At 43.2% G+C, this 26,380-nt stretch overlaps 1 protein-coding gene across 1 annotated transcript in view; it reads left to right on the plus strand.

The window, feature by feature from the left end:
• Positions 1-25,209, plus strand: part of Gmcl1 (germ cell-less 1, spermatogenesis associated) — a 39,340-nt gene extending 14,131 nt beyond the window's left edge. The window contains exons 5-14 of the mRNA XM_075983589.1: positions 2,289-2,401; positions 2,923-2,988; positions 5,414-5,498; positions 7,687-7,777; positions 8,755-8,892; positions 11,730-11,799; positions 14,381-14,456; positions 18,122-18,267; positions 21,020-21,107; positions 24,391-25,209. Coding sequence (XP_075839704.1) covers positions 2,289-2,401; positions 2,923-2,988; positions 5,414-5,498; positions 7,687-7,777; positions 8,755-8,892; positions 11,730-11,799; positions 14,381-14,456; positions 18,122-18,267; positions 21,020-21,107; positions 24,391-24,519 — 1,002 coding nt within the window. The 3' untranslated portion in view covers positions 24,520-25,209. The remainder of the gene's footprint in view (positions 1-2,288; positions 2,402-2,922; positions 2,989-5,413; positions 5,499-7,686; positions 7,778-8,754; positions 8,893-11,729; positions 11,800-14,380; positions 14,457-18,121; positions 18,268-21,019; positions 21,108-24,390) is intronic.
• The last annotated feature ends 1,171 nt before the right edge of the window (positions 25,210-26,380 follow it).

Below are 26,380 nucleotides of genomic sequence, written 5' to 3' on the forward strand. Positions count from 1 at the left end.
TGTCGCCAGTTGGGACCATTCACTTGCCCACGTCCTCTGCAGACTTCTGTCCATTGGTGACATCGCTGCTGAGTGATGGTTTGTGATCAGTAATTTAGTCAAAGAAACGCTGAGTCTGTTATTTAAGCTTTCTAATTATGATATCATCCTATATAAATGATGTGTGTCAATCAGTGACTGTATATTGAGTATACTGTGCAGTGTGTGGGACTTGGTGAAGGGGGCCAACGAGGATGAAAATGTGGTCCCTAAATATGAACAATCTGTGTGTGCCTTCAAGGAGCTCACAGTGCAATGAGGGTCAGGTAAGAAGTGGATACATAGCTCAGAGGTCCAGTTACCCAGTGTTACGAGTGTAGCATAAACGCTTCATGGGGTCTCATGGACTAGTAAAGACAGGAAGGGCCAGCTCAACCTAATATCCTCACAGGATCCTGTATTTCTAGATTGAGTTTGAAGTGTGCATACCTTGCACTGTTTGAAAAGGGGACAAAACAACATTTCGGGCCAGGAACAGAAAGACCTAAAACGTGAAAGGGTGGAGAGTTAGAGAAGTTAAGGAGTCTGGAATTCCAGTATCAGTTAAGTAGAGTTGGGAGACTGGCAAGACAGTGGAGCCTATGTAGGTACCTGCCACCAAATCTGACAGTTTGAGTCCCATCCCCAGGACACATAGGGTAGAAGGAGAGAGCTGACTCCCCAGGTTATCCTTCGATCGCTACATGCACGCTATGAAATGTGTGCTCCACCATTCATACAACATAAATTAATAACTATGTAAAATATCCAGGTATGGTAGTGCACATCTTTAATCCCAGCACTCAGGAAGCAGAAGCAGGCAAATCTCTGAGGTCAAGGTCAGCCTGGTCTATAGTGACTTACAGACCAGCCAAAGTTACATGGTAAGATCCTATCTCAAGAAATAAAACAAAAAATAAATAAAAATAAAAAAGATTGGAGAGAAAAACTAAGACCAGGACATGAAGGTTCCTTTGTACATTAAGTTTAACTTTGTTTGTGAGCACATTTGATTTCTAGATTTTAATCAGGGAAAGATAGTTTCTACTTTAGGTTGGCTGAGGGTGCAACTCTGTGATGGAGCATTCGCCCGGCATGCACAGGGTCTTGGCTTTGTTTCCCAGCCCCACACCAAAACAACAAAAGACTTTCAAGTACAACGTGTGACGCGAAGGGAGTGCATTAGAGACACAAATGTACGTGATTGTCCAAATGCCATCTGGATAAAGGTAGCAGTAATAACCACAGAGCGGAAAAGGCTCCAGAAGAAGTCGAGGTGTTGTGGGGGGGTCTACTGGGGCAGTGAAGTTAAGGTGTTAGGAAAAGGAGGGTCTAGAATTGAGGTAAGTTCAAAAACCAATGTGGCAATTTTGTGCTTTAATTTAAGCTATGTGGTTTGACCTGCTGATCTATTTAAAGTGTTAGTTATTAGCTTGTTTCTTGTCCTGGTTGATATTTTTATCTTTCCAACACTTATTTTGAATATATTTTCTAACTTTAGTCCTTTTAGATTTGTTCTAAATCTGCTTTCTGCCTTATTTTTATAACTTACTAACTCTAACTTAATAATATAGTTGCATGATGAGTATATTTCAGAAATCTAATGAAAAATGACAATATTCTTTTTGTACATAGGAGGTGGTTTTTTGAAACCTATGTGAATCTTTTAGATTAGAATATTAATTTGTTATTTAACACTATGGTATACTTTAGAGGCCTCTTTTGGGTATTAATGGTACTTTAAACTTTACTGAGTGATGTTCCATACATCTGTATTATTTCTTTGTCTATCCTGTCTCTTGATTAGCTGACTGTGAAGAATTCTTAGATTAATAAGAGCAGGAAAAAACATACAGTAAGGTGCTGTTGAAGAAAACAGAAAACAAGGCACACAGCATCTCCTGTTGCTGTGCCTCCCCTGCCCATTTCATCCCCAGTTGTAGGTGTTGAGTGGGGGTACTTGCTAGATTCTTTTTTCAGTATTTTTATTAAACTTAGAAAAACATTTAGGCTTGCTGCACTTGATGAATTTCCTTCCATCCTTCCATCCTTCTTGCCATCCTGCCTTCTGTCCTTTTGTCCTTCCTTCCATTCTCCCTTCCTTCTTCCTTCCATCCTTTCTTCTGTCCTTTGATCCATCGTTCCATTCTTCCTTCCATCCTTCCTTTCTTGCTATTTTGATTTGTTTTTCCTTTGTAATATGTGAAAGCCCCTATGAGCGCTGGTTTTCCAGGTGGAATGGCCTTTGCAGTGCTTGTTTATATTTACAGGATGGTCTAATCCAGCAGTGTGGTGAGACAATGAAGGAGACAATTAATGTGAAAACTGTGTGTGGCTATTACACCTCAGCAGGGACCTATGGATTAGACTCTGTAAAGAAAAAGTGAGTCACTTTTCCTTTTCCCATCCCACTTCTGGGAATTTGGTTGTTTTGGAATTTTACAAGGATATAAGAAAGAATTAATGGGGGAAAGAGCAGAATGATAGAATTCGTTGCTTTGAAAGCCTGCCTTTCTTCTTGACTGAGCATTAAGTTGCTCTGAGTTGCCCTTGGCCATGACAGGGCTGACATATGCTCATACAGCTGTGGCCACCACTTAGGGAGTAGGCATCGTAGACTTGATACTAACAAATATGGACAGTTTGACTCTTGAGAATTGCAGAACTCATTTTCAAATTGTATAGAAGGTAACGTGTTACAAGGTATTTAACTTCTTAATGAGAAAGGATACTAATATAAAGGGAATGTCCCGTAATAACTACTGACAAAAGCTATACTACATTTCAGATCACTGAGGTAGAAACTTTGAGCATGGCCTAGCATGATTAATATCTTTTCTGTGAACTATAAGACGTCGGGGAGTTACGAGTTTCAGATAACAGAGCTGAGCACTTTATCCTCAGGTGCCTTGAGTGGCTGCTGAACAACCTGATGACTCACCAGAGTGTGGAGCTTTTCAGAGAACTCAGGTATTTGGATCCACGTAACTTCACAGCACTCCCTACAGTGATGCTTCCATTTGCTCAGGCATTCCTGGTGTCTTTGTAAAACACAGAGAATAGTATGAGAACCAGGCCTAGAGAGCACACCTTTAATCCTAGCACTTGGAAGGCAGAGTCTCTGAGTTAGAGGGCAGCTTGGGTTGCATAATCAAGTTTCAGGACAGCCAGAGCCACATAATAAGACCCCGTCTCAAAAAAAGAAGAGTCAGAACAATGTAATGAAAGGCACCCTGACTGTATGCACAGACTGAGCAAATGCTTCGCTTCTAGCTCTCACCCTAAGTGATAAAATGCTCATGTATTGTTTTAACAATTGCAATAGAAATGTCCCACTCCTCAAGACTGTAAAGACTTCCAAGTGCTACCTCTCTTTTGCAAGCCTGTAGAACTTCAAAGAAGATAGTTTGAAAACCATTTTTATCACAGAACATGATGTTTGAAAAAAATAAATCAAAACATGTTTTAGAGGGTAAGTGTTTTTTAAAGATTTATTTTAGTGTAAGTTTGTTTGCCGAGTTTGTCTGTCCAGGAGTCCTTAGAGACCAGAGAGGTATGGGTCCGCCTGAACTGAGGGTGTAGATGTTTGTGAGCCTCTGTGTGGGTGCTGGGAAGCAGTGAGCCCTCCTAATTACTGAGCCACCTCTCCAGACCCTATTTTAAAAATTTTATGGGACAATAGATGACTCAGAGGCTAGAGGGACTTAAGAAAAAAAAAAAAAGCCGATTGACCTGAATTCTATCCCCAGATCCACAAGGAACCAGTCCCTAAGACTTATCCTATGATTTCCATGTCATGAACTGTTCTCTCTCTCTCTCTCTCTCTCTCTCTCTCTCTCTCTCTCACACACACACACACACACACACACACACACACACACACACACACACAGAATAGACTTCAGTGTGTACTGACCCTGATGAAATCACACTCCTAGTTAGCCTGGCCTTTGAAACATACCTACTTACCATCACCCTTCCTTCCTTCTTGATGCCCCTGGAATATTAATGATACCCTATTGAGGGCTGTGAGCGATGCTGTTTGATTGTGCTGTGTTTCTACTGTCACAGCTTTCTTTTATCAGTGAGACTGGAAAATTCTGGATGGAAATGATTTTTTTTTGAAGGCTCTGGGGTATAACTGTCATGGGTATGAAGTGTTTTGTTTGCTTTTTTGGCTTTTTAATGGGGAAGGTTGTTTTTGAGACAGGGTCTCATTATGTAGCCCTGGCTGCCCTGGAGCTCACTCTGTAGATCAGGCAAACCTTGAACTCACAGATCCACCAGGCTCTGCCAGGAATGCTGGAATTAGAGGCATTTTGATGAAAATGGATACAACTAAGGGTCTTTGTGTCATGTCTTTTGAGGTGGAGAAGATGCTAGAGACCTCACTGAGCTTTGTCTAAAAGGTGTCACAGAGGAATTGTTGTAAAACCCCCCAAAGCTCTTCTCATTAAAGGAAAGGGAGAGAAAAGGAAATGGAGTGAATGCCAATGACCACATTTGCATTCTAAATTTAAACTACTGTTCCTCCTCATCTTACTCAGAGAGTAGTAAAAATATTGTTTGTTTGTTTTTAAAGACAAGGTCTCATTGTGTAGCCCTGGCTGTCCTGGAACTCACTGTGTTGATCAGGTTAGCCCTTGAACTCAGAGAGATCCTCCTGCCTCTGCCTCTACTGGAATAGGCACGAGCTGCCACGCCTGACTTAAATGTTTTTTCTGACCAAAAGTTCTTTGAGGCACAGATGTTAAAGGTTATTTTGAATAGCATGTGGTGGCATGCTGATAATCTTTGCACTGTGAATGCTGAGACAGGAGGATGGCAAGTTTGAGAACAGCCTAGTCTGTATAGAAGTTTCCTGCTTCAGGAAAAGAGAAATGATTACTTTGAAGATGTAGCTCTTTTAGTGAATTTTCAGTCTGTTTTGTTTTTTATTTTCACATAGAAAGGTAGAGAGGAGGACAAGGGGCTACTCTTGTCAGATTCTGCAGTGCTTTTCCAGCGTCAGTGACTAAACGCAGGGTCTGCAGATCCTTCACGAGCAGTGCCAAAACTAAGACTCGTGTGAGGTGGAGTGCTAGCCAAGGTGCTCTGTCTTATGCAGATGAGATGGCTGTCATTTTTAAGACAGAAAAAGTTTAGGGCCAGTGAGATGGCTCAGCAGGTAACAGCAATTGCTGCACAGGCCTCATGACCTGAGCCTGTGGTAGAAAGAGAGAACCAAGTCCTGAAAGTTGTTCTCTGACCTCAGCTTGCACGTCAGGACACGTGTGTGCCTGTACCCACACATATCACACACACGCACACACACACACACACACCTTTAAAAGTTCCCCAGAACCCTTCAGCTGTGTGTAAAGACAAGCTTACTCCTGTGTTTTGTCTTTTCCAGTATAAACGTCATGAAACAGCTCATTGGTTCATCTAACTTATTTGTGATGCAAGTGGAGATGGATGTATACACAGCTCTTAAAAAGGTACTGATGTTTGTCTACAGGAATCTACTTCAGGTTGCACCGCAGTGAAAAGCTGGGGACATATGCTCAGATAGGCAGTGGGACCACACGTGCTGCTTGGCTTACAGTGGGTTGTGTCTCGGTAATCCATCATCATAAGCTGAAAATACCTAACCTGCTGAGTGCCACAGCTTAATCCTACCCTCCTTGAATGTGCTCCGAATGCTCATTAAGTGTCATGTGACTTTTGTAGTTTGCTCAGTTCTCTCCTGACATGAAAGCAAGTGATCCTTGTTACATTTCTGTCACCACAGTTGAAAACCCTAAGTCAGTCCGCCAGGCCATCTCAAACAAGTGGCCATGTGCCAAAACTAAGTCTGTATTTGGAGTTAGGGTTCATGACTGTCTTAGTTACTGTTCTATTGCTGTGAAGAAACACCATTACCAAGGCAACTTATAAAATAAAGTGTTGGGGTTTGCTTACAGTTTCAAAGGGTGAGTCCATGATTATGGCAGGGAGCATGGCAGCAGGCAAACAGGCATGGTGCTTAGAGAAGTAGCTTATATCATTATCAGCAAGAGAAAGACAGAAAGATTGGGCCTTCAGTGGTCTTCTAAAACATCAGAGCCCACCTCCACTGACACACTTTCAAAAAGCCACACCCCCTAATCCTTCTCAAACTGCTCCACCAGCTGAGGACCAGGCATTGAAATAAATGAACCTATGGGGACTGTTCTCTTTCAAACCACCACAAACCACGATACTTGGTTTTGCTCTTTCTCCTGGAAGCAGGGCCTCATTCTGTATCCCACAGTTATACATGTGTTGTGATTACACGTGTGAGCCCAAGGCCAGCGTTTTTTTCATCCTTTTGACAGATTTAGGTCTAATATTGTTTCACAATTGAAAACAAATCAGCTATGACTGACTGGGCATCCGTACTCAGAGGCATGCTTGAGGCAGAGGCCACTGCTCTTGCCCCACTGTGTCATCTGTAGTCCATTGTCCCTCTGCAAAATGTAGTGTGCACTTGGCGTAGTTGTGAAACCTGCGGTGAAAACCTTCCAAGTCACAACAGTTCTGTGGCCAAGGTGAGACTACAGTTGCTAGTTTTCTTCAAGGAAACTTAACATTTAGGCTGTTGAAAAATCGAGGGGGAGGGTGGTGTCACACTTTTTCTGTGACCTGCACTGGCAACCGTTCTGTTGGTATAGCTGCTTTGATGCCAGGAGTGATGGGTGCTCACTCTGCCAACACCATGCTTATAAACACGAAATATTCATTTCTTTAGTGGCCTGGAGGGAGACACTCCATGACATTCTGGTTGCAAATTAAGAAATGTAAACTCAGAAATTTGGATATATTCAGCTCGTATATGACAGTTGGAGATTGAAATCCACATTCTTCACTGCCTGCATGCTGTCTCAGCATCAAGGAGTCAGAAGTTCCTCTTCCCATTTTATTTTCTTAATTGTGCAGTCTTATGGGTTTGCATCATATTTATTGTTATTGATCTGTTAGTGATTAGAATATATTAGTGCAGAATTACCGATGTGTTATACATGTTAGAACTGTCAGTGTTTGATTCAGTAAGGTGTGCTTGCGACTATTAGACACACTGAATTTTTATTATTGGAGCTCCATTTCCTGCCAGTGACTTGAAGCTTTAGTAGTTAGTCTTTCTTGCAGTTCCTTGTAAAATGGGAATTTTAGCCTTTATCTTAGGGTAGAGATGTAGCTCAATTGGTGGAGTGTTTGCCTGGCGTATAGAAGCCTTGGGTTCAATTCCCAGCACCTCTTAAAGCAGTTGTTCTCAACTTTCCTAATGCTGCAACCCTTTAATATAGTTTTTCATGTTGTAGTGACCCCAACCATAACATTGTTTCCATTGCCATCATAACTGTTATTTTACTACTATTATGAATGTAATGTCTATATTTTTGGAGGTAGAAGTTTGCTGGAGGAGTTGTGACACACAAGTTGAGAACTGCTGTCTTAAACTGAGTGCATTAGCCTGTAACCCCAGCACTCCACAGGTTGTTCAAAGTTATCCTCAGCTACATATTAACTTCAAGGCCAGCCTGGGCTACGTGAAACCTCATCTGAAAAAAAGTTGTTGTTTTTTTTTTAAAAAAAAATAGGACAATTTGAAAATATGATCATAAAGTGAAAAAGTCTTATAATTTTCTTATTTTTTTTCCAAACTAGTGGATGTTCCTTCAGCTGGTGCCTTCCTGGAATGGGTCTTTAAAGCAGCTTTTGACAGAAACCGATGTCTGGTTTTCAAAGTGGAAAAAAGGTATGTTGAAATTTTTATTGAGGATCCCCCCTTTTTTTTCTTTTAGTGATACTTCTTCAAATCAGGCCTTGGCTTTTGCTTACAGACTTGGTTTTAGAGCTGAAAAACAGCTGAGCAGATTCCTGCTTCAGTCTCTTAGTCACAGCAGGAAAGGCTCCTGGCCTGTCACCATATTCTACCCCAGAACTATTGTTCTCCTGTTTGTCACCGGTTCAACTTGGGAGTTATACTTGTTTGTTTGGCCACATTAGGTTTCTCCTGGTAACCTATGCCCCATCTCTCAGGCAGTGATTCCTTATGGGCCTATTTCCTGCTTCTGTGCATCACTGACTGAAAGTAGATGCAGAGGCGGTGTGTGACATGCACTGCTCGGTGTGTGAGCAGCCCTTCCTGGGGCTGGAGACGCAGCTCAATAGTTAGAGTGTGTACTGCTCTTGTAGAGGATGTGGGTTCAGTTCCCAGCACCGGCAGCTCACAGCTGCATGTAGTATCTGTCGCTGGTGTGAGTTAGAAGGATGAATAGCTGTCCCTGGTCATCATGTGAAGACCTCACATGTCCTGCTGACTTCCTTGGGAAGGAATATGAGAGAGAGAGAGAGAGAGAGAGAGAGAGAGAGAGAGAGAGAGAGAGAGAGAGAGAGAGAGACTCTCATGAGTCACTTCCTCAATTACACCCATCCTTCCATGCTATCCTGTAAAAAAAAAAAAAAGAACAGCTGAGGTCTCACTTCAGGGGCCTAATTAGTACCAAAATTAATTTGAGAGATTTTTCAAAGTTCTGCTAAGGTTTTCCACATCTTAGATTTATAAGAGTCTTGAAAACCTTGGAAGTAGCTTACTTGCATTCTAGCAGATTCTGTGTGTGTGTGTGTGTGTGTGTGTGTGTGTGTGTGTGTGTGTGTGTGTGTGTCCATAGAAACATTTAGCAAAACAGCACATTGGACAAGAATGCTGTTTAATTAAAACTTTCTTAATAGACTTTGAAGGGACGACTTTCCTTGAAACTGAGCAGGGAAAACCATTTGCGTCCGTGTTCAGACATTTAAGGCTACAGTACATTATCAGTGATCTGGCTTCTGCAAGGATCATTGAGCAGGATTCTCTGGTACCTTCAGGTAAGAAAGCCTGATGTGTTTGTGATTTGAAATCACGTTTTTCTGATTGTAGCATTTCATACTTGCATAGGAAAGAACAGAAAGAACCCAGGAAGTCATCTTTGATCCCATAAGGTATGTATCATCTTCATGCCCACGGAGATTAGCATGTGAATAATCTTCCTGTGTCCTTTCATTATTAAAGTGCCTGCCACAATATTTAAGTGACTAAGAAGCATTTTGCAGTAGAGTGTTTTGTTTGTTTTCTGTACTGAGGATTGGAATCAGGGGTTTATGCTGTAGCTTCAGCCCCAGCTCGAAGCATTTGATCCTGACTTCTGCTTCCCAGGTGCTGCCGTCAGAAGCATGTAACCACACACTGGGCTCTGGGTATTTCTCAGGGTGGTTAGCCATGCACTGTTTTGGATATTAGCCTGAAAAATTACTTTTGATGTGTTTTAAAAATTACGACTGCTTTTTCTATTAGTGCCCCCTAAATTCGCTTCGTTTCTGGGTTTTTTTTTTACTCTGAATTTTTAAACATGGTGAATCAAGCATATCTACTCATTATAATTTAAATTTCTTGAAACAATTATTTATTTTTATGTCCGTGATATTTGTAACAAGTTTTATTTAGTACTGTTTAAGTACATTAGGGCATTTGTCCAGCATGTTTAAGACCCAGGTTTTGAAGCAAAGTACAGCAGAAAGAGAAAAAGAAAGCAGGGTACCAAGCCTATAGTAGTTTTAGTGTGTACTACACACCAGGCAGAGATATAAACTAGATGCCAAAGCCTTTGACATGTCTTTCCAATTCAACCTTCATTAAGGTTCTCTAAAGATTTGTTCTAATTGTGTATGTGCATCTGAGTGCAGGTGCAGACCTGGATGCTCTAGAGCTGAAGTTGCAGGTGGTTGGTGGTGGGCTGTCTGATGTGGGCAGGGAACCAAACGTGGATCCTCTGGAAGAGCAGCAAGGGCTCTTACGGAGCCATCTCTCCAGACCCATCTTTAAGAATTGTTGAGTTTGGAAAACAGTCTGATATGACTTACATTAGGTATGTCTGGTACAAGAGGACAAGTTTTGAAAGGCAAATTGTATAAACATGAAGTCTGAAGCATTTTATTTGGTATAAAAATTTTTAAGTAGATTTATGGTCAGGGTTTTTTTTCCTTCCTGATGCAAAATGATATAAGACTTGAAAAAAATTATTACATCTTATAAATATAAACAAAATTTTCTGTGTGTTCAAAATTTCAATTTAAAAAGAAAAGTGTATCCCACAGGGCAGGGAACCCTGATTGCTCTTCGGGCTGACAAGGGAGGGGAACTTGATCGGGGGAGGGGGAGAGAAATGGGAGGCAGTGGTGGGGAGGAGGCAGAAATCTTTAATAAATAATTAATTAATTAAAAAATTTTAAAAAAAGAACATTGACTAAGACAAAAAAAAAGAAAAATGTAAGTTAAAATTAAATATCACACTTTTGTAGGGAGGCAGAAAGTGCAGTGTGGCTCATTGGTGCCTGCTCTCAGAAGGAAGCTGAGGACTAGAGATACAGGGCAGGAGCTGAGCTCTGCAGCGCCACGCACAGAGCCCCGGGTTCTCTCCTCAGCAGGAGGCACCACTGGTTCATTATTTCATGAAACTGGGTTTGCCATAGTCATCTCAGGATGTCTTAGCCTGTATCTTCCGTTCCGCCTCCCCACTCTCATCCCGGCTTATCTCCATGCCTCTCAAACCCTGTTATTTTTTTTTTCTGGAGTCAGGATCAACAGAATCTCAAGATCAACTGTCTCCTCTCCACATTTATTTAGCTGTGCTAAAGAGAACCTTTCTCTCTTGGTAGTAACCTAGGGCCAGGAGGTAAAGACCTAGACCCCAGTCCTACTTGTGACCTGACCCCTATTCCTTCCTCCACATCATGGGATTTGGATGCTTGATTCACCCTCTTCCTTCCCAACCAGTCAGTTTATTTATATGATTCCCACCTTCTCATTATTTGACCTCAGCTCTGGGAGCATTTATCTTTTTAGGCGTTTACCTCCCATGGAAAAGAAATGCGTTGAACTTTGTCCATCAGAACTGGTCCGCATCAGAGTTTGGTGTCTCCAGCTGTTAATCTCACCTGCCATTCACAGCTCATTCCCCTTTCACAGTTCCCTGTCTTTAGCCCTCTTCTCTCTGCTGGCCTGTGGAACCTTTCCTGCCTTTTCTCAGTTCCTGCCAGTCTTAGATTTCATGTAGATGGTGGTAGGTTACACACAGTTGCCCTGTCACTGGGTAAAGTCCAAAATCAGCGAGACTGTCTTTGTTCCACACCATTGCCCCGTGCACGCCTGCTGCAGAGCCCTCCATAACTTGACAGACGGCTTTGCACCGTAATGAAATCCTGTTACAGATAATGTCATAAATGAAGAATCCATTACTAAGTTCCCCAATATAGAACTTTATTAAAACTGAAAATAGCCAGGTGGTGGTGGTGCATGCCTTTAAGCCCAGTACTCAAGAGACAGAGGCAAGCGGATCTTTGTAAGTTCAAGGCCATTCCTGATCTAGAGCGTGACTTCCAGAACAGCCTCATCAAAAAAAGAAAAAAAAATCCGAAAACGCTCCTAGGAACGAAGTCCACAAATGGAGTCAATATCGACAGGCTGTGGGATAAATCGGAAGTGACAGCATAGCCTGTTTTCTCCTCTTTGGAAAGGAGGTCATTCTTAAGTCTGAGAGGAAGTTTGGTGTGGTAAACCAAAGAGTCACATTGTTACTGTGTGCTTATAAAACGAGCTGCCTGCTTTGTAAATTGCTGTTTTAAATATAAGTTTTACCAACTACTTGTTATTGATGTTTATACTTTAGAATGGCTGTCCTCAGTGTACAAACAGCAGTGGCTGGCTATGCTCCGGGCTGAACAAGACAGTGAAGTGGGGTAAGCATACATCATGTAACTGGTTTTGCAGTGTGGGAGACCGAACCTAGGGCCTGGCACATGTGAGGCTGAGTGCTCTTACTACAGAGTCCCCAATCCAAAATAAATAGCAAACCTTGCTATGAATTTTCATTATATTTTTAGTAGAGCTACTTAGGAACAAAACAGGTAGAAAAAAGTACTGGACGATTTGAGAAAGTCTGTAAGCATGAACCATGGGACTCAAGAGACTTGTTTCAGGCAGAGCCCCTACAAACAAAGCTGCAGCCGCTTGCTTCCCTCAGAATTCTGTCTGACAGTGTCAGCCTGGATCTGCAGCCAGTGCTGCCCGGCTACTGCTGCTGGCCAGCCGCCACAGGCGTGATTTCACATGAGCATAGACTGTTTAAAGTCACCCATTCATGTACTGTAATGCTATGTAGACTGACCCTTTTGGAAGGCATGCTTTTGATAGTTACATGCAGATGAAGCTCGTTCTCATTTGTGGTATGATGTCAAATTGTGATTAGTAAATAGGTTTTGAAGGTATTTGCATTGAGTGATGTAGAAAGAACAGCAGGCCGCGTTCCTGCCGCCTGGCTCCCAGCCACCTGGCTAGTTTATGCCCTGAAATAACACACAAATTGTATTTATTTAAACACGGCCTGGCCCATTACTTTCAGCCTCTTATTGGCTAATTCTCACATCTTGATTAACCCATTTCTAATAATCTGTGTAGCACCACGAGGTGATGGCTTACCGGGAAAGATTGAGCATGTCTGACCTGGTGGGTGTCCGTGGCCTTACTGCCTTCTTCCCAGCATCCTGTTCTGTCTACTCCGCCTACCTAATTTTCTGTCCTATCAAAGGCCAAGCAGTTTCTTTATTAATTAACCAATGAAAGCAACAGATAGACAGATGACCCTCCTCCATCAGAGTGAAGTAAAGCCATCAGGTCATAGCTGTACAAGGAAGGCCTAAGAAAACATTTTATTTTGGTGAGTTCTTTTTTCCTCTCTCTCTTTTAACCCTTTTTTTATGCACCAAAGAATTTGGCCTAATTGTAAGTTTCTGACCAAACAGTGAATACATGAAAATATTCTATGAATTCACAAGATTTTGGGTGTTGTTGTTGTTGTTGTTGTTTGAGACAGGGACTCTCAGCTAGGTAGCAATGGTGGCACACACCTTTTATCCTAGCACTCAGGAGGCAGAGACAGGTGGATCTCTGAATTTGAGGCCAGCTTGGTCTACACAGTGAGTTCCAGGACAGTCAGAGCTACACAGAGAAGCTCTGCCTCAAACTCCCACCTCCCCAAAAAGAGAGGCAGGCAGACAGATAGACAGACAGGGTCTTTTTATGTAGCCCTGGCTGTCCTGGAACTGGACCAGATTGGCTTTGAATTCACAGAGTTCCATCTGCCTCTGCCTCTCGAGCGCTGGCATTAAAGATGTGTACCTCCATGCCTAGGCTACAGGATTCTTATTATCTGGGTTTTTTAATTTCTATTTTATTAATAGTCTCATCTTTTTCCAAGCTCATCAGTAGCATACTTATCAGCACAAAGAGAATAAAATTGCTGACGCAGAAGAAATTAAGAACGAGAAAATGAGTCAGTTATTTAGTGGAAATCGGATCTGAAGTGTTGGCATAATGCAGTTCAGTCACACTGTAGCACTGTGCATTTGACTTAAATTTCTGTGTTCTTGGTTGAGTCTTTTTCTACTTTGTCCTTTCTCTCTTAGCTAAGGCACAACTTGTGTAAGTGTCTCCTTTGCTTGGCCCTGAGAATATGTGTGCCACCTGGGGCATAGCTTGGGTCAAATGCCGACATCACTGTAGGACGTCCTAGGCCCTAGCACTATAGTAAAAGGGGAGGGCATACAACTCTACTGTATGACTGCACAGCCTGTTCCTGCTGCTGAGTGCCTGGTCCAGCTTCAGGGCTCCCAAAATGTGAGGACCTTGTCTTAGGACCTAGTAAAGCCTCCTTCCAGGATCTTCTCCCAGACTGAAGAGGATTATCGTTCTAAAACGGAAATGCAGTGTGCAACTTGTGCCTGAAGGCAAACACAGACATCCGATGATGTTGTTGAGACTTGACAATGAAAACATCTGACTCACCCTGCTGGGCTTGAATAGTCACAGAACACGTGTCTGATAACTCAGGCAGGAGAAACTCAAGCACAGCCTGTGGGAGCCTTCAGCAGCCCGTCCCAGAAGCCTCTGTCATCTCACACTTACCTTACACCAGCTGACCAAATCCTGTGTCTGTTTGACACTGTAAATAAAGAAGGAGTAATCGACTGTTCTGTTGGAATCCTCCCCTGCAGCACATTCTACCAAACTCCAACAGGTCCTGTGATGACCCACCCTCCCCTCGAGTTTTATGTAGCCTTGGCGGTCCTAGAACTCTCTCTGTAGACTAAGCTGGCCTCAAACTCACAGAGATCTGCCTGCCTCTGCCTCCTGAGTACTGGAATTAAAAGTGTGCACCACCATGACCCAACAATTTCTGTTCTTTTTAAACTCATGTTGTTTTTTTTTTAATTACTAGTTGCCTGTTTTTCACGAAAGCTCTTTGCTCTTGTATCATTTCAGACCTCAAGAAATCAATAAAGAAGAGCTTGAGGGAAATAGCATGAGGTGTGGCAGGAAGCTTGCCAAAGATGGTGAAGTAAGTGTGGCTGTGGTCTGTATGATCTCAGCTTGCTGAGATTCTCTTATGCGCTTTGCTTTACTTTCGGGTATTTGCAGTTTTTCCTAATATGATATTTAAAAGTGGGCTTGCTGTGGCAAGCCTCAAAAGTAAATAAATACATGTTCTTTTAAAGTAGTTTCAGCATAAGGAAGCAGATGTCTGAGGCTCCTCCTTACTAGTATGTCATGGCTTGAGAAGACCATATTTGATCTTGTCTGTACTTTGGTGTCCTGAACAAGGGTTCCAACCACTGTGCTCAGTAGTTACTCAGTCTTGTTTGAAACCATCGAACTTGAATTTAGAGTCCAGAAGAGAAGGTTGAGAAGGCTCCTCTGCAGTACAGAAGTTGAGATTGATTGTGTGGGAGGTGTTGCATTGTCTCAGAGGTCTGATTGACAGTCACCCCAACTCAGAATGCTCTCCACACCGAGAACAACTGCCTTTGCACCTTACATGGAGCTTGCAGACGTGGGAGTAAAAGAAGGAATGTTTACCCGCTGTCTCTGGAGAGCCTGTCTCTGTTGTTCTAAAACCTGCCTGTGCTCCAGTCAATTGATTATGCAGCCTAGCTGTCCCCACTTCTACCCTCAGATTCCAGTCTAGTTTTCCCTGGTCCTTTTCCCCAAAATTTATCTGCACTTTCACCTTTCAGAGGTTATTTGATGCTTGCCTGCAGGGTTGCAGCATGACACAGCAGGGGTTCTTCACTCCTCATCACGTGCTTCATCCCTCATGAACTGCCGCTCCTTCAAAGGAGACGCATCGGGTGCATGGTCGTCTGCTCGTTGTCCTGTCACTGTCACTCTGTGTCCCTAGTGATCTGTGTTCTACGCTACTGATGACGTCACCTTCAGACTCTCCATTTCAAGTGTCCCCCACAACTCCCACTTCTCCTTTCTTTTCCTAGCTCTGTTTTGGACTTGAACATTGTTTACCCCTTAAGATGTACAACTTGTCATCTCCTTCCTGCCCCTCCCTTCCCTTCTTTACTGACTTGTGTTTTGTCTCACCTTAAGCCCTTCCCTTGTTTCTATCCATCCTCTTCTCCTTTTCCCCATTTGATGCTGGGAGACTCATCTCAGCAAGTCCCAGTTCCCAGACTCTGAATGAGTACCATGTTAGGCTGAAATTCTCTTAGAGATCTGTCTTAGTTAGGGTTTCTATTGCTGGATAAACACTGTGACTAAAAGCAACTTGGGGAGGAAAGGATTTATTATTATTGTTGTAGATGATAGTCCCATCACTGAAAGACGTTGGATAGAAACCTGGAGACAGGAACTGATGCAGAAGCTGTCAAGGACTGCTGTTTACTGGCTTGTTCATCATGGCCTACTCAACCTACTGTCTCATATCATCCAAGATCACCAGCCCGGGGGTGGCACTACCCACATCAATCGTTAATCAAGAAAATGCCCTACAGGCCACTTTGGTGTGGACATTTTCTTAATTGAGGTTCCTTCTCAAGTGACTCTGGCTTGTGTCAAGTTGATGTAAAACTAACCAGAACAAGGCCAGAGACAAGCACCCTTCCCAGGGGGGTTTCCTTAGTAATAACCATGGGCATCACCCTGGTCTGTGGTGCTGCATGGTAGGCCACCTGCCTTTCTCCAGTGACTATTTCCTCCCTGTCTGAAGTGACTGCCCTCTCACCTCATCTGATGCTTCCACGGTGCCTTGCCTTTCGCTGTGGCAGGATCTGTGTACCTTCCTTCCAGCAGTCTGCCAACCTTGATCTGCTGCTATCTTGAGCCGTCTATCCTGTCCTTGTCCACCCTCTGATTCCATCTTTTTCTTTTTGTTTTTCAAGACAGGGTTTCTCTGTGTAGTACTGGCTGTCCTGGAACTCACTCTGTAGGCCAGGGTGTCCTCAAACTCAGAGATCTGCCTGCCTCTGCCTCTCAAGTGCTGGGATTAAGGGTGTGCACCATGCCCATTGATTACATCTGTTTTAACACTGAGAAACCTGCAGTTCTTACCTCCCTCTGCTGCACCATCCACACTACTCTTTCGGCTTGTAACTGGTCGCTTCAGACTGCTCCTTGTCTGCACAGTATTCCTTCTGACTCCCTCCAGCCATTCTCACTACAGCAGTGTTGGTATTGATCCATGCTCAAGTGGACTTCTACTCCTGTTGCTCTTGGCAACAGTGACCTTTTTCACTTATTCCCTGTCTCTCTCCACTTGACTCCCAGGACAAATGTTCAGACAGTTGTCTTCCTACATCACTGACTGATCCTCCTAAAGTCTACTAGACTCTCCTCTTCCTTAGCAATATCACTGGAACTGAGGTTCGGTTCTTGGTCCCATATGCTCTTGTTTATTCCCTTGATATTACAGCCTCACTGCAGAAGTGGCCCTTGACTCCCACTGGGCATCTTTCTCAGATACCTAGAGCATCTCAGATGGAGGGAGCATCCCTCAGTTTTCCCCAGGATTCCTTACCTGGAGATAGTGCCTCTCTCCGTTCATCTGTCATATATGCTCCAAACTGCATGTATATGGATGCCTAATTCTTTCCCTCCACTTGTGGTACCCAGGAGAAATCCCTCGAGGGTAAATCCTTCAAATGCATTTCATCCCCTCTGCATTAACACTCAGCCCAGGTCATGATCTCTCCTGCCTGGGCTACTGGAGGATCTTCCCACTACATCATACGAATACAATATTCCAGTTTACAGATTCCTCCCAATTTCACTCTTATTTTTTTGTATCCTGTCTCCTACACAACAGCCAAAGTAGTCTGCAAATGTAAGGTAGATCATACTGCTTTCTTTCCTAGAATATTCTCTTAGCCTCCCACACTCACTCTCCCTATCAGAGACTAGACTGCCCCTGAACCCATCTCCATCCAGTTCCTGTCCCTGCCTGCCCTGGCCTAGCCATGCAGCCCTTCTCACTGTCTCACTGAGAGACCCAGCATGTTTTCACCAGCAGAGCTTCCCTCCCCAACCAGATCCCCAGTCTGCTCCTTGGCCCAGCCTCTTCCCCAAAACTCCTTGGACTCCTCCTCACATTGTTCCCCAGGCTCCCTAGTTGTGAATCCCTTCTCTCTGTCACTCTCCTGACCTCTTCTTTCATCCCACATATCCCATCCTCTCTCTACCATAGGAACTTACTGACTGCGGTGCCTCCACTCCCTGGAGTTGAGCCTGGTGTATAACACATGCTCAGTACATATCAGTGAATACTGAGTTACTGTGTAATCCAGGGTGTGCCTGCCTTACTTCCCTCTCTGATAAACTGGTAGCTGTGGAGGTGGTATCTGCAGTGGTTTTCATGTGTCTGGTGGTTGGCTAGAGCATTTTAGAGAGCTTCTGAGACTAGTATCTTCCACTACAGATGCCACGCACCCAAGCTGTTCTTACTCAGAACTGCAGTGGGAGGCCTGGTTCCCTGGGAGGGGACTGCAGTATGAAGGGAAGTATAGGATAACGCTTGGGGAATCTGGCTGCAGAGGGTGTCAAGTCCAGGGCTGATGTTTTTGACAGATCCATATGGGAAAGGCACTGACAGAAAGTGCTTTCCCTTGCACTTACTTGAAATGAAAGAAACACAAAACAAAACAAAAAAAAAAACACTTGAACTTTTAATTTGTGACTTTCTCATGTGATGATCTGAAATGAATACTTTGTATCTCTTAGTACTGCTGGCGGTGGACAGGTTTTAATTTCGGCTTTGACCTCCTTGTGACTTACACCAATCGGTACATCATTTTCAAACGGAATACACTGAATCAGCCATGCAGTGGATCTGTCAGCTTACAGCCTCGAAGGAGCATAGCATTTAGGTAGGATGACACCCCCACTTCCTACGCCAGCAGAAGGGTAAGAAATGAAATGAAACCTTGATCACCAATTTTGGACTTGGTAAGACACAGTATATGGGAAAGCACCGGGAGCTGAGAAAACTCCCATTTCTTTGAATGTTTCTCAGTAAACAAGAATAGAAGGTCTTGATTGCCAGGATTAGCAGCTAGAGCAGGAATGATGGACAACTTGATTCTGATCTCGGAACTGTCAGCATGTTATATTCCTATCAAATAAAATGTGCAAACTAGCATAAGACAGGTGTTCGTAGTACCTGCCAGGCATGCTGTGTCCAACGCTGCCTGAAAGCTAAGTGACAATCGCTTCCTGGAGGTGGTGCTATGGATTGCCAGGAGCAAGTAGCTGACTGATGCTGTTTGCAAAAATCAACTCAAAGGGGCCAAACATAATGGTATGATGTCTTTAAATCTGGGACTTGGGAGACAGGGGCAGGCAGATGTTTGTGAGTCTGAGACCAGACTTGTTTACATATGTGAATTTATGTAATGAGACCCTGTCTCTAAAACAGAACTTCAAAGAGATTATGTAAGATCTAAAGTTGTTGACATAGTTGGGAGATGATACAGGGCAAAGGCTTGATGACATTTGATTTGGTCTAGACTTCTTTTGTTGGGGGCATTTCTCTGTAGCTTTAGAGCCTGTCCTAGAACTCATTCTGTAGACCAGGCTGGCCTGGAACTCAGAGATTCACCTGCCTCAGCCTCCCAAGTGCTGGGATTAAAGGTGTGCACCATCACTGCCTGGCCTGGTATAGTCTTCTTTGATGTGATGCCAAAAGCACAGGCTCAAGAAGCATATGTGTCAGTGAGTACCAGTGAACAGGCCGCTGCAGAAGGGGAGAGGACGTCTGCAAGCAGACTGATCCCTGATGGGATTAGCATTCAGTACACAGCAGACCAAAAACTACAACTGAAAACTGCTAGGTGTGGGAGAGGTTTGTAGTGCTAGCTAAGTATGAGACTGATTACACAGTCCCAGCTCCATGGGTGGTTCTCTCACCGAGGACCCAGATCCGGTTCACAGCCATCTGTAACTCCAGTTCCGGGGGACCAACACCCTCTGTTGACACCATTCATGTACTCAGTGCACATACATACAAGCAGGCACCAAAAACCCATGCACAAAAAATACGTTTTTATGATTAAAAACATACAGATTAAAAGTGGCCAAGGCAGTCATGGAGCTTGCACAAGTCTCTTGATTTAGTCCTGCAGATCCAGCAAAACAAAGCACCAAAGAACTTGCCTAAAATTTCTCCAAAAGGCTGGAAAGATGGCTCATTCAGTACAGTGCTTGCCAGGCAAGCATGGAGGCCTCCTGTCCAGCCTACTTAGCCAAATAGGTAAGCCCAAAGGTCTAGAGAAAGGCACCCCATATTGGTATCAAGCCTCTATAATACACATATACATACATATATCCCCACAAACACACACATACAAATTCTCCAAAGAATATATATAAATGTCAGGTGAACAAAAAGATGCTTAATATCGCTAGTCATTTGGAAAATGAAATAAAAAACACAATAAAATGCTGTTTCACATCTTTTATCCGAAACAATAACAAACATGGACAAGGCTGTAGAAGAACCAGATTCTTGTCCTCTGCTGATGACCTTGTACAAAATGATGCTGCTGCAGCATGCACAATAAAACCCTTTGCAAAAAATAAACACGTTCTTTACGGTCCACCAGTTCCCCTTCCGGACATTCCAAAAGAGTCGGAAGCAAGGGCTTAGATATTTACACTGTGAGGCTTGCAGCAGCATTGCTCATGGAGGCTAGAGGGTAGAAGCAGCCTGTGTGAGGCTTGACAGATAACTGGGTAAACATGGGTGATAATGTACACACAGCAGAACGTGAGTCATCCCTCAAAAGGAGAGTCCAGCAAAGACCCTGTGAAGTGAGTTAAGTGTGTCACAAAAGGACAGCCATCCTGATTCCACTCATGCCTAGAATAGAAAAGTTGATAGGGACAGAAAGTAGGCTGGTGAGCGCCAGTTCTGGGAGAAGAGATTTGAAGAGTTACTGTTGAATGGGGATGGTGTCAGCTGGGAAGGCGGAGATGCTCTGAAGGTGGATGTGGGATGCCTTTGTAAAGAAATCAAATAGCTTCATGTGCTATGTCTCGCCACAGTGACAAAGGGCACTTCAGAGATTTTTGTTTTTGTTTTTTGGATTTTCGAGACAGGGTTTCTCTGTAGCTTTTTTTGGTTCCTGTCCTGGAACTAGCTGTTCTAGACCAGGCCGGCCTCAAACTCACAGAGATCCACCTGCCTCTGCCTCCCGAGTGCTGGGATTAAAGGCATGCGCCACCACCGCCCAGCTCTTCAGAGTTATTTTCATATAATAATTAGAACAACACAGGTTAGAAATCTGACTGGAGCTAATGTAACATTTTGAAAAGACTTTAAAATTCTTTATAAAGGACTCATCTTGTGTTGAGCACACTCCTGTAATCCCATCACTCAGGAGGTGGAAGCAGGAAGATCATGGTTGAAGGCCAGCCTGAGCTACATAATGAGACCTGTTCCTAAAAACCAAAGGTTGGAGCTGTAGCTGTGGTAGCATGTTTGCCTAGGCCTGGACTCAGTCTGCAGCCCTACCAAAAATAAGACTTCTGGGAAATATAGAAGGAGAAAAAAATAGAGTGAGGAAGGATTTGTTTATATTTGTCTTCACTTAAACATTGATTTTTTTTTTTAAATTCTAGATTGCGATTGGCTTCTTTTGACAGTAGTGGAAAACTCATATGCAGTCGAGCAACTGGCTACCAAATACTGACACTTGAAAAAGACCAGGTATGTGTGCCTGTGTGCTTGCCACTTTACTGCATCATATGTGTGCTTGGAGTCTTTAAAGCTCTTAAAACTGACATTAAATGACAATATTTTGATGTGAAAATTTGTTAATTTTTTTTCAAAGTAAAGGTGAAAATATCCTTGTCACCTCTGCAGAGCTCGGTTGACTCCAGCTCTCTAGATCTGGGGTCCTCTGCAGAGCTCGGTTGACTCCAGCACTCTAGATAAACCCAAAATGCTGTACTAAAATCTAAAGTGTTTTGAACACCACAGGGAGCATTCCATCGTGAAACAATATTTTCAATAAATGATGCATAAAATTATATTGAGTCCATATATATGCATATATGTATGAAATACAAATGAATCTGTGTAGACTTAAGATGTTCTAAAACTGCTTCTCTGGACTCTACCTTTGAAACTGGATGAGAGCACAAAAACAAAAAGATCACCTGGCCAAGTGATGGTAGCACACACCTTTAATCCCAGCACTTGGGTGGCAGAGGCGGATAGATCTTTGTGTGTTCAAGGCCAGCCTTAGAAGTCTATAAATCAAATTTTGGGAACAGCCAGAGCTGTTATACAGAGAAACCCTGTCTCAAAAAACAAAACAAACAAAAATCATCTGAGGGGAAAGAGTTGGCAGTAAGGAAATGATGACTTTGGTATCTCTTCACAAAGCCCTGCACCTGGATGCTTATTCCTACTCTCACAGCAGGTGTCCTGAGGATGCCTGACCACCCTCTAGTGCTCCTGGGTAGGAAGAGGATAGACATCCATAATATTCTCCATATTCTCTGCAGTCATTTTTCATGTCATATATCCAAATGCTTGTATAAGTTTTGAAATGTTAAGATGAGAAAGTGAACTGTTTTCAGAAACAAAAATAAAAGTGCTAAATGGTGAGGAAGTTTGTTTCCTTTAGAAGCCTACCACACTAAAAATGGGGTCCTGTTTCAGAAAGGACTTAGAACCCTTGTTTCCTCGGCTGGAGGGGCCAGCCTGAGAGACCGTGGAGAATCAATACTGCGCCCTCACGTGCCTTAGGAACCTCTCACACAGTCCCACTGTGCACTGCTGCTGCTGCAGCTCATGGCAGAGGGCGTGGCTTATGTGAGAGAGGCCCTGAGCGCTATTGCTACTGCGGATCCACAGAAGTAGACGCAGGCATGGCAAATAGGATGTGGGAATGTCCTTTTCAACAGCTATGGAACGAGGGCCCTCAAATCCCTGTCTTCCTACACTGAAGTTCCCTGTTGGCCCTGGGACTAAATGAGCATTGTCTGTCTTTACTGTCTGTCTAGAACTTCATAACAAACAGCCACAGCTCAAAGCAGCCGGAAAGCTAAAAGGCTCCAGGCCACATTAATCATACCTACTGCCCATTTTATTTGCCCAGTGCTTTTGCTCCTACTGCATGTCGAGTCCTGTTCCTGTGGTGGAGGAAATCCACATGAGCGTGTGTTAGTGTAGTCTAGTAGAAGAAGCATTCTGGCATGATCCCAGAGCACTGTGTGATGTTGAGGGAGAAGCCCCAACCCCTGTTGCACGGTTGAGAGTAGATGTGATAGCTGACAATTCAGAAGGAGAAGCCCTAACCCGTGCTTCAGGGTTGGAGGTGTGATGACTGACAGCTCAGGGAAAAGTTGTGCTGAAAATGTGAGCATAAGATGCCTCAGTGAGTGAGGTCGGAGGCAAGAGAGCTGCTGGTCGCTTTAGAACTGAAAGGAAGTGGAGACCAGGGATTAATGTAGCTTACCCAAAGATTGAGGTGTCCTTTTGGCGTCAATCAATGTCCACATCAGCTTCCTCTTTTCCCTGGAGTTAGCCCTTTGACCTACCTGAGGCCAGTTTTAACTGCACTCAGACCCCTGACATCTTGTTTTTATCAGGGCTTTTATTTTTTTATGTTTGTTTTTTGTCAGTGCACAATTGTGATTTTTTTTCTTAATCATCAATGTGTGTGGCTTCAAGATTATCAAGTTAGTAAAGTTGTAAAAGTTTAGTAAACCTATATTCAAATTGAAGGGACAGGTTTTTCCCCAAGGCAAATGTCAGATGTGTGCTGACATTCTTTTGGCAAAAGTTTTCCCATCTGCCATTATGACAGTGTCCTGATTTTACTCCCTGAGGTTTTCCTGAATACTGCCTTCCCTTTTGGGGTGAGTATGGAGAGATTGTGGCCTATATTTGAATAAAATTTCTATACATTTACCTAAATTTATGTTCTTAAACACACACCCCCAATACAAAGTTGTATTCTTCTTAGTAGTAGTAACACACCTTTAACCCCAGGACTTGGGAGGCAGAGCTTGGCAGATCTCTGTGTGTTCGAGACATATCTGGTCTACAGAAGGAGTTCCAGGACAGCCAGAGCTACACAGTGAAACCCCCAACAAAGTTCTACTCTTTAAGCCTACTTTGGTCAGTCGGTTGCATAAGTTGATCTTCATAGAAATTGGTATTTCATACTCCCTTTAAACAGTGCTTACAGCATCTCCAAAATATATAGAACAACATGACGAAGGCCTGAAGCACATGGGCTGTCCCTCAGGGCTAGGTGAGAAATGTCATTTCAGTGTTGCTTCTTTAAGGACTTACTCTGCTCTCTGGTCTTGGGGGACAGATCTGTGAGGTCCAGAGAGATCCGAAGCATCAGAGGTCCCCTTGTGGCTCTCATCACCCGTCTTTGTTTCATGTGCATAGATGTAGGTGAACCCAAAATGCTTGTACATGACATACTTTGTATGTGATGTGTTCTAGGCACAGTGGGGGATTTAGATGAGGGCGGGAACTGCTTGGTGATGACAGCAGTGACTCGCTGCCTTAGTCCCGTGATTGGTACCAGTGTATTAAAAACTAAAGTCAACTCGAAAAAAATAAATAAAAACTGAAGTCAAGTGAGCAGTTCACTGTGCACAGGGGACTTGTATGTTGGTTGTTTCAGGTGTTGGGGGTTGAAACTAGAGCCCTGTGCATGCTAAACTAAAGTAGTGATGAGCTCAGAATGTGCTGAGTGTGAGTGTGCTCTGCCTTTGAGCTGTATGCCCTGCTTGATAGAGAATAGCTGCCCTGTTGAGTAGCTTGCTCTGTCTGTCAGCCTTAGTTCTCAGTGTGGGGTTAAACAGTGAGGAAAATGCAGGTAACAAGCTCATAAATGTGTCTACGATTAGAGTTGTGGTGAGTGCCTCACCCCGCACTGCCTTCTTACTCCTCAGTTAGACTTACAGATGTTGTGAAATGTTGCTGTCTAGCTGTCTTAACCCACATGTCTGTCTTATAGGAGCAAGTGGTGATGAACTTGGACAGCAGGCTTCTGGTCTTCCCTTTGTATATCTGCTGTAACTTCCTGTACATATCACCAGAAAAAAGAACTGAAAATCACCGTCACCCAGAAAATCCAGGAAACTGAAGGAAGCACTCCGTGGGAAGAGGAGCACTCTGAAACTGTCGAGGGCAGCTAAACGTCACAGCCTCCTGCGTTCACGTCCAAGGTGACTAACAGTGCTGGGCCCTTATGGACTTCATGGACGCTGCAGGGGATGTCCTCACCCGCATCACATCTCTATGCACATGTGAAAACGTATTGTAAACTAAGGCAGTACCTGTCAAACCATGTATGTTAAAAGGATATCAACTCTCGCTTTAATTTAGTAGCAGTAGAAAATTACTTTAGGTAAATTTCTCATTTCTTTGCAACAAAATATAGATTGAATTTTGAGCTTGAATTACCTGCCTGATGTAAGTGAGCTTCACCTTTTCATCTGTAAATTTGTTCTGTTTTGTTAAGAGAATGCTAAGGGCATAGCTTGAATGGCCAGGTATAAATGCTCTTTCAGCTGGTCCCCTTAACGCCGTCTTTTAGGTTTTCAGTCGCTTGTTGATACTTCTGCTGAGTCTGAGACCTTAGTCTCGCTGCTTTCCCATCAGATCCTTCTCGTGGTTTGGGAGACTAGGCTTAGGAACTGTTTCAGTTTGGTTTGTTTTTGTTTTTAATCTAAATTCGGGCATTTTTCATATTTTTGAAACTTTAACTTTCTTACAATTTTAAATGACAACAACAATCAGCTTTAGGACTTGAAATAAACTTGAATAAGGGAAATCTGTTTGATTCTGAGGACATTCCTTCGCCTTATGTGCGTGGTCTTGTCTGACTTTCTGTGTTCTCTGTTATGAGTTATTTATGTAGAATACTGCATTTTCAAACATTTCGTGTTCTCTGGTTGTTGGAATTTATGTTCAAATTTTAGTTGGGAATCTTGTTTCCTACTTAAGCTCAGGACTTTCTAACCTCTGAACTGAGTGCCTTTGAGTCAGTCACACATGCAAACGGATTCATGGTGAATGTGTGGGAGGAGCTGGAGCAAAGCCTTCATGCTAGAACAACCTATTTTTGTCAAGAATGAGATGTATGCTGTCATGATTTGTATATGTTGGTTCTTTGTGTTTATTGCTATTTTGAAAATAGCCACTCTCATTTTCCTCCAGTCAGAGTAAGTGCTTTTGTGGTTGATGTATGTTTTTAGTAGTTTTTTTAAATTGGAATCATTTTTATGTATCTGTTCAAATAAAATGATCATTTGGAAAAGGAATACGCTCCTGTTTGAAGGTGGACTCGAAAACCTCACCTGAAATGAGGATTCTCTTTGCCTCTTAAGTTCAGGTTTTTTTCCCCAAGTATTTGGTTCTTTGTGTTTATTTTGTTTTAAAGCAGAATTCTGTTAGAGATCAAGAGAAGAAACAACTGAGCTGGAAGACTGAATCACAGTGGCTTCTGGGGAAAGGAGCTCGAGAAGCCTTGCTCTGAGGCACTGTGGGGTCTGCGGGAAGGTCACCTGGGTCAGTGGAACTAGCAGCTTCAGAGTTGGTCGCTTGGTTTTTATTTGTTTTTATTTTGTTTTTCAAGACAGGGTTTCTCTGTGTAGCAATCCTGGCTGACCTGGAACTTACTTTGTAGACCATGCTGACCTTGAACTCAAAGAGATCTGCCTCTGCCTCCCAAGTGCTGGGTTTGAAGGTGTGTTCCACCACCTCCCAGCTTGCCTGTTTCTAAAAAACAAGTGAACTAAAACCTAGAAAACAAGAAAGGCTGGGTTCTCCCTCAGGTGGCAGATAGGCTGAGCGCTGAGGATCATAAGTGCCTGTTCCCACCTGCTTCTAGCTTTGACTTCCTGGCGGTTTTTCTTTCCCAGTAATATGTTATTACGATCACAAATTATCCTTGTTTTTTCAACATTTAACTACTTTGAATGCATTATCCCCCCAGAATTGTA

The sequence above is a fragment of the Microtus pennsylvanicus genome, chromosome 8 (genome assembly GCF_037038515.1).
Source record: "Microtus pennsylvanicus isolate mMicPen1 chromosome 8, mMicPen1.hap1, whole genome shotgun sequence".
NCBI lineage: Eukaryota > Metazoa > Chordata > Mammalia > Rodentia > Cricetidae > Microtus > Microtus pennsylvanicus.